Source organism: Stigmatopora argus, chromosome 15, assembly GCF_051989625.1.
Source record: "Stigmatopora argus isolate UIUO_Sarg chromosome 15, RoL_Sarg_1.0, whole genome shotgun sequence".
In the NCBI taxonomy this organism is placed as follows: Eukaryota; Metazoa; Chordata; class Actinopteri; order Syngnathiformes; family Syngnathidae; genus Stigmatopora; species Stigmatopora argus.
In genome coordinates, this window is record NC_135401.1 from 14,027,039 (window position 1) to 14,035,037 (window position 7,999).

The 7,999-nt window shown below is 39.9% G+C and overlaps 1 protein-coding gene across 2 annotated transcripts in view; it reads right to left on the minus strand.

The window, feature by feature from the left end:
• atrn (attractin) overlaps positions 1-7,999 on the minus strand; it is a 97,980-nt gene that overhangs the window by 23,093 nt on the left and 66,888 nt on the right. For both annotated transcript variants that reach the window (XM_077620386.1, XM_077620385.1), the window contains exon 26: positions 1,272-1,350. In XM_077620386.1, coding sequence (XP_077476512.1) covers positions 1,272-1,350 — 79 coding nt within the window. The remainder of the gene's footprint in view (positions 1-1,271; positions 1,351-7,999) is intronic.

The window sequence follows — 7,999 nt, forward strand, 5'->3', positions numbered from 1 at the left end:
ATCACTTTTCTTTCACCTTTTCACACATTGAAAATTGATAGCAACCGACGTCCAAGAGGGGCAACAGGAAAAATTAGGGTTTGAAAGGGCAGAATAAGTATGACATTTTGTGGACCTTTGACAGCGACAATGTCCCATCTATTCAGACTGGGAAGGTCTGGCAGTGATTGTTCGATACTTTTCCAATTCAAATGGATGGAACAGCTATTGCTGTCAATGGATTATAAAAAAAATCCATAAAACAAAAAAACAAACAAAAATCAAATATAATGCAGTCTGGTTATTTGATGATAGAGCTGGCAATAATTCATGGCAGCTCAAGTAATGTACTTTTTATTTGTTATTTTTCATCATTTTAATTCATTTTAAAAATTACAAAATTGATTTAAAATAATTTAAATAGACTAAAGCGTTTTAATAAAGTCTATCAGTAAAAATACGATTAATATATTTTAAAAATTCTTTAATTTAATTTAGCAAAATGTAAAAAAATGAAAATATAACTTGATAATTGGGTTTTAATCATGGAAGATCTAGTGGTATGTAAGATTTGCAGTTTTTTTTGCTAATAGTAATCTTGTTTTATATAACCTGTATAAAAACAGGAAGACTATATTTTCTCATTTTATCTATTAAAAATAGAAAATCCCCAATAGATATTCTGTGATTTCAATTGTTCTCTGTAAAACATAAATCTACTTTTATGATTAATCCAAATGTGTGATTTGCAACATCTGCTTTTGTGGTGGAATTCTGGTAATTCCCATAATTATATATTTTTCATAGTTCAACTTTTTTCTGCTTTTTTCCATCTAAATTGAAAAACAAGTAAATAGTGTCTCTCTCCCGCTCTCTCTCTCTCATTGAAGATTGATCACTCCGGTTGACAGAAATTCATTTAAACAAAGGTTATTGTGAAGGAGACCTTGGTGGTCAAGTGGCGAGGCGCGGACAGGACAGTGACCACTGAGAGGCTTTTCAACCCGCTCTACTTTGCACTTTGCAGACAGACAAATGGAGTTCGCGACACCCGCGGTTGAATGCCTACGCAAACACACCACTCCAAACACAAAACAAACAACTTCACAGGTGTATTCATGGTCGTCATCGTTCACAAAAAGGTTGCTGCAGAAGGGAACACCTTTTGAGCGGTGCAAGATAATGTTAACAACTGCAAAAATGTCAAAGAAAGGAAAAAAAAGGCCTTTCAGGCAAGCGGCCATTCGGCTTTCACGTTGGGATGCGGCATTTGGAGACAGTAAAAGACAAACCTCTCGTCGTCGCGAAGCCCAGCAGCTCTGCTTGATCTTCCAAACCACGGCAGCCACTAGCAGCAGAGACAGGAAACAGCTATGGAGAAACAGGAAGCCATAGCATAAGTGTCAAATAAATGCCAAGAGTTTAATGGATTAAGAGCAATTAACCCTTTTTAGGACACTTATTAAAATACTATGAATTCCTGATAAACTACCTTCAAGTGTTATAGTACCATAACCACAATTTATTTCTGAGAATGTAATGCCCCAAAATTTACAAGAACTGACCAAAAGTAAGCAAGAGGTAACCCAAAAATGCCCAGAAGTCAACAGTTGGTGCCCCAAAATCAACAGGAAGAGACCAAAATACACAGGAAGGTTTCCAGAAATGCCCAAAAATCAACACGTAGTGACCAATGTTCCCTCTAATTTTTTATTTGTCTGGGCAGAAAGACAACCTCCCTGAGCACACTGAGTACTGGTGTGAGCAACATCATCATTGCTCGCTATTGGCACACACCAGTATCACACCTGCCATAAGCAGTAGTAATAATAAAATGTAATGATTAATATCTATGAATGGGCGGCCCGGCGGATGAGTGGTTCGCGCGTCGGCCTCACAGCTAAAAAATAAATAAATAAATAAATAAAATTAAAAAATTGGGATTTTATTTTGTGCGCTCCATATGATTTGCTGTGCGCAGAGAAGACGAGAGTAGTGCGCAATTGCGCACGTGCACAGTTTAGAGGGAACATTGGTTGTGACCTGAATTGGGAACTACTTACTGTATTAATTTGAGTATAACGCGCACCCATAATTTGGAAATAAAAATTGGTATACATTTTTTCCCAATGTTTCTCAGTTCACACCAAGGATTGCACCAGTACTGGTAACTGGCAAATGCTGAACACATGTCGCCATGACAAAACATTGATTAACAACATATGGTAACCCAAAAATGAGGGGAAACCTGGAAATATAAATGGAATGTACAATGTTAAATCCTTAAAATCTAATGCATCATTGAAATATTTAAACATTTTCAAAGTCTGATTCATCATTATCATCATCAAATTCACCAAACACTTGATTCTATTATTCTTGAGTGAGGACAGCGCTCCCTGGGGAAACTTTTTATTATTTTACCCTCCCCTATAAACTTGCCAAAGGGTATTTGGAGAGAGCTGGCTTTTGTAAAAGAAAATGTAATACATTTAAAAAAAAAAAAGATTAGATCCCCTGGGCCCGGTAATCCGGGCTCTAGCGCGCCATCTGGCGGACAAAGACAGGTTTTTACGTCTGCCATTAAAACGGCTGCGGAGGGGACTTTTTCACCGGCAGGGGGCAGTTTTTCCCCGGGATTTGGTCGTAAAAGCGAAGACCTCATGCATACCACGCACCCGAACTTTACTTCAGTTTTTTGGTACAAAATTTTGCGCGTTATACTCGAATAATTACGGTAACAGAAAGTGAGACAGTGAACACAGTCACCCAACACCAACAGGGAATGACCGATTAAGGCTCCAAAAGTAATACTTTGTAAACCAGAACAACAGCAAGTGATCTAAAGTTAGTAGAATTTTAGCTACAAGCCAGTCGAGCAAAGAATCCCCACGCAATTTCCCCAGAAATTGCATTTTGTAGTCATTTTATTTTTTATTAACAATTTTTCATTTGATTAATTTATTGTTGTGCTAAAGGATAAAATAAATGAGCAATTACAGTAATCTAACCAAATTCAATTAAACTAACCAAAAAATGGTGTTTCTGCTTCTTTTTTTAATTTTAGCATAAAACAAAAAAATATGTTTGTCACTTGTCGTTAGGCGGAATCCAGGTCGACCAGGGGAAATGTGTCAAACATCCGCCACTTCAGGGCCGAACATCGTTTTGCACTTTTACACCAAAAATCCTCCGAGGGAAAAACACGTTGTTACACCTTCTGTGCGGCATTCCGCCAACTCTGTAGTAACATCATGCTTCAATGCCTTTGTGGCCTCGTTTCTCGACGGTGAGTGTATGAAGTGGTACACCTTGAGCACGTGTCAGGGACAACGGTACAGTGCCAAAAACCTCTGTGGTCTCTGTACCTTTCGGCCATTTGTTTTTTCTTCTCATTTTGGAGGCCCGAGCAGAACATGCAAACTCCACACATTAGGGACCCACCTGGGGTCAAATCCTCGATCCCAGAACTATAAGGCTGATGCGCCACCCACTCAGCCGCCACTTGTTTTCAATGAGGCTTAAATTGGAATTATGCAAGGTAAGTACAATGGTCAACTCCTGTGCTCAAAGTGTTTTTAAAACTCAAAATGTAAAATCATTTTGGCATTTAAAAATGTTAAAAAATGCAATTCATTGCGAGTTTACTGTGAAAACATGCAATTAATTTGATTTAAAAGATCTTAATCGCTTGACAGCAGTAGTGAATTAGTAAAAAATTATATTTGAGCAAATTTTTTTAAATTTTATTTACTTTGAGCCACCTGATGGTGTAGTTCACTCGCCTGACTTCGGCGCGGGCAAGCGTGGTATCGACTTCTGCATGGTGATGGTATGATTGTGAGTGCAAATGGTTGTCTGCCTCTCTGTGTGCCCTACTGCTGACTGGCGAACGGTCTAGGTCAGAACTGGGCAATCCGGTCCTCGAGGGCCGCTGTGGGTACAGGTTTTTGTTCCAACCGATCCAGCACAGACAGTTTAACGAATTAGATTTCTGCTGAAACAAGAAGCACCTGACTGCAATCCACTGAATGCACTTCTAAGATCCCAGATTGGTGGAAAGGTTTCCTCTTATGGGTTGGAACGAAAACCTGCCCCCACTGCGGCCCTTTCTGGAATTAATTGCCCAGGTCTGGTCTAGGGTGTACTAGTCTAACTTTCACCCAAAGTGTAAGGGTTAGGCTCCGGGATAACCCCTGCAACCTTACGAGGATGCACGGCAAGAATAAATGAATGAATAATTTACTTTGGCGAGCCACACGAAATGATGTGACGGGCCGTATATGAACCCTGGGCTGCAAGTTTAATTTCATTGGTTTAACTTTTGATAAATCTATCGTGGAACAGGATACATTTTTCCAAAATGCCCACACTACACATTCCACCCAAATTATTCAAAAATAAACCCCAAACCCATTGGCCTCCAATGACAGGAAATCCGGACCGGATCCATTCCAAATGGATTCGATGTCTCACACCGTCAATGGCATTACGGTAGTAAATGAGTTAAAATGTAGATGTACTTTTAGTGAGGACTCGGTGATGCTAAAAATACCCTTGTGGAGTTTCCTGGAGTCAAGTACACTTTTTTTTTAATGGCAGCCACAGTGTGCGGGGAGTTTGACTCTCAGTGGAGGTAGAAATGTGAATTTTCTGGAACATTAGGTCTCACCGCAGGATCAAGTTGCAAGGCGAAAACACAGTGGGAGGAGTGAAGAAGACAAAAGCTCATACTTCACCTGACTGCTAATTACCAACACCAGTGAGAAGCGCACATGAAAACAAAACCTGAGCACAGGCTTCAATCCTGAAATTTATTTGACTAATCTGTCTCATACAAAGGCTAGTTTGAATCCTAAACCTAGAATCACACCTTATCCTGGTCTTGAAACCCTATTTAAAATGCTTAATTGAGCCAGACATCTGAATTTGAAACCGTAATCTTTTTGGTTCTAATGAAAAAAAAAGTCAAAATGATATAAGAACCCAACCTTTGACAAGATAATTTTAACGCTTTCATTAACTCACTGGCTGTTATTGACAGGGCTTGAGTCCAATCTATTTGCAGGAGGGCTAGCAGCGAATGCAAGTTATTCATGACTTTAATAAAAAAAACACAACAATTCATATATTTCTCCCCTTCTCGAGCTTTACCAATGCTGCTGTTGATTAATGGGGCATACCATCTGTTGCCACAACAGAAGGGGGTTACGAATCACCGACTGAAGCCAACAACGGGGGACGAAACGAAATGAACAAGCAAAAGCTGATTATAACAATGTATTCAGTAGAAAAAGCATGTTATTTTGCCGCATTCAAATGATGCAAACACTGTCTATCACATATTAATATGTAAACTAAAGTGCAATAAAATATGTAATTGAATGGCTTCTGGTTTTTGAAATGTAAATTAACCAATCTAGTGTGATAAAACAACCCGCTTCCCTCCAGATTGTCGCCACGGTTCTACATTTTCTGTTATCTCTTCTCTTATTTTCGTCTCTTTTCTTTCTTACCGCTATTTTTATATTTCTTCATGACAGAGGTTCCCTTTGGCCTGGGGAGTTAAGTTCAGCATTCGTTTTTAAAATATCTGGCGCCATTTAGCGTTGTGAATTGTTATAATGCATATACCCAGAATGTAGGACGATCCTCTTTTTCAGTCATATTTCAATGCAAAAACTACTGTCTTACATTGATTCGGGCCAATACAATAGTACACATGGGTAGTTTTAATGAATAACGTTTTCCCCCTAAGTAATACTCTGATCCTTCTTCACTTCTCTACTTACGAACTTTCGAGTTACGAACAACGGTACATACGAACATGTCTGCAAATTGCGTTTATGTCGAAAAATGTTCGTAAGTTCGATTTTGTATTGCGCGCCTTTTTCCGAGTAGTGCTTCTTTCGGCCGCTAATACCCACGCCTGGCGCTGTGAGCGCTCAGCTCACCCAGCATCCACCTTCCTCTGCCCAGTTCGTTGCAGTGCGGAAGTGCGTGAACGTATCTCCAGTGCGCAAAGAACCTTTTTCATTTTTATCATTAAATGTCTCATGCATCCATTATTCAATATGGTTGGTGAAAAGCGAAAGGCTTCTATTGAGGGAGGTGCAAGGAAGAGGCAAGCCATTTCATTTGAAATGAGTGGCAATAATAACGAAGCTTGATGCGCGTGAGAAAGTGGTGAGCGTTGCACGGGAATACAACTTGAATCGTTCGACCGTCAGTACCATTTATAAACATGAAGATCGAGCAGCAGGACCCAAATATTGAACGTTGCACAAAGTTTGCAAATCAATTGAATGATGCCATACAGTGCTACCGCATCATTTATGATGAAAAAAAGAAAACTGCAATCGTCATTAGATAGCTTCTTTCGGCCAGTTTCTAGTAAATCTCTCTCTCTCTCTGTCTCTCTCTAAAGTATGTATACAGTACTGTATGTATTCTCTCCATTTTATTAAATGTTTTTTTCAGTACAAACCAATGCGTGTTACTTATACAAGCCTCAAACATACAAATGAACTTATATAAACCTTCAATATACTTATATAGCAGGGGTCTCGAACTCAATTTACCTGGGGGCCGCTAGAGGCCGAGTCTGGGTGAGACTGGGCCGCATCAGGATTTCCACAAGAAAAGCACTGATAAAACTTTCCAACGTTATCAAATATCTTTATTTTTTAACAAAAAAATAATGAATTAAATAAATTAACTTAAAGATGAATAAAAAATAAATCAATCAGTAATATAAAACCAAATAATACTAATGAGCATACAGTAGAGATACACTGGCTGGCTAAGTAGAGAAAATGAATTATTTTTATTCCGTTTCAAATGTCTGTATTAACAGCTCTTTAACCTTTAACTTTCTGAACTTGAATGGAACATTGAACATGAAATATTCTGAACACGGCTTCTTTTGCCTACTCCTTGCTGCTAGAGACCTGGCAGCGCTTCTTCTCACATAGTCACATTTGGCTTGAGGGAGGAAGCAGTGGAGACCCTCAGTAGAGCTTGAAGATGCTCATCAGTAAGTCTGGACCTGTACTTGGACTTATTGAAGTTCAAGGTGGAGAAGAGCTTCTCACACAAGTATGTGCTCCCAAAAAGGCACATGGTCCGCTTGAACCTTCGGGAAAGTTCAGGGAAGCTGGGGGTCAACTCTCTCAAAAATTGCCCAAGCTTGTCTGCTTCTCCACTCACCTCCCTGAACTTGGCTTTGAGTGCAGAGTTGCACTGCAGGTCAATGAGCTCCATTTGAAGCTCAGGAGGGGCATCTTGCACATCAAAGGAGAAGGGGTCCGCAAAAATTTGAAATGTGGCTTTGTGTGTCTTGAAGTCTGCAAATCTGTGATCAAATTCCTCCTGTAGCTTCGAAATGGCCTCAACATACTTCTCACCACTGAATGGTGTGCCTGCATCCACGAGAGCCTTGCATGCTGGGAAATGGCAAAGGTTTGTCTGAGAGAGCTGGGCTTTCCATAACACAAGTTTAGTGCAGAATGCTCTCACGTTGTCATAGGCAGCACTGACAAGTTGCCCCTGGCCTTGTAGCTTCTTGTTCAGTACATTAAGCTCATGTGTGATATCAACAAGAAAAGCCAAGTCCATGAGCCATTTGGGATCACTTAGCACAGGATCAATCAACTCACAAACGGCGTAGCTAGCTTTGACTGCTGCATTACTGTCTTTGGTAGCCTTCTTGAAGAGATCCTGTTGCCTCAGAAGACGTGTTTTAAGACTGGCAACCTGGTTGGCTCTCTCATCTCCCTGGTATTTTTCGTACTCCTCAGCATGTCTCATAGTACAATTACGTTTCAAATTGTATTCCTTGTGCACCGCAACTTTTTCAGTGTAAATGAGACACGTCGGGGTGCCCCTGTGTTCAACAAAGAAATATTGCACTCCCCACTTTTCTTGAAACTGTCTGTGCTCATCACCGACCTTTCTCTTCACGGCAGGCTTTGAAAGAGACATCTCTGGGGCTCTGTAATATGTTTTTCCACTTGGAATG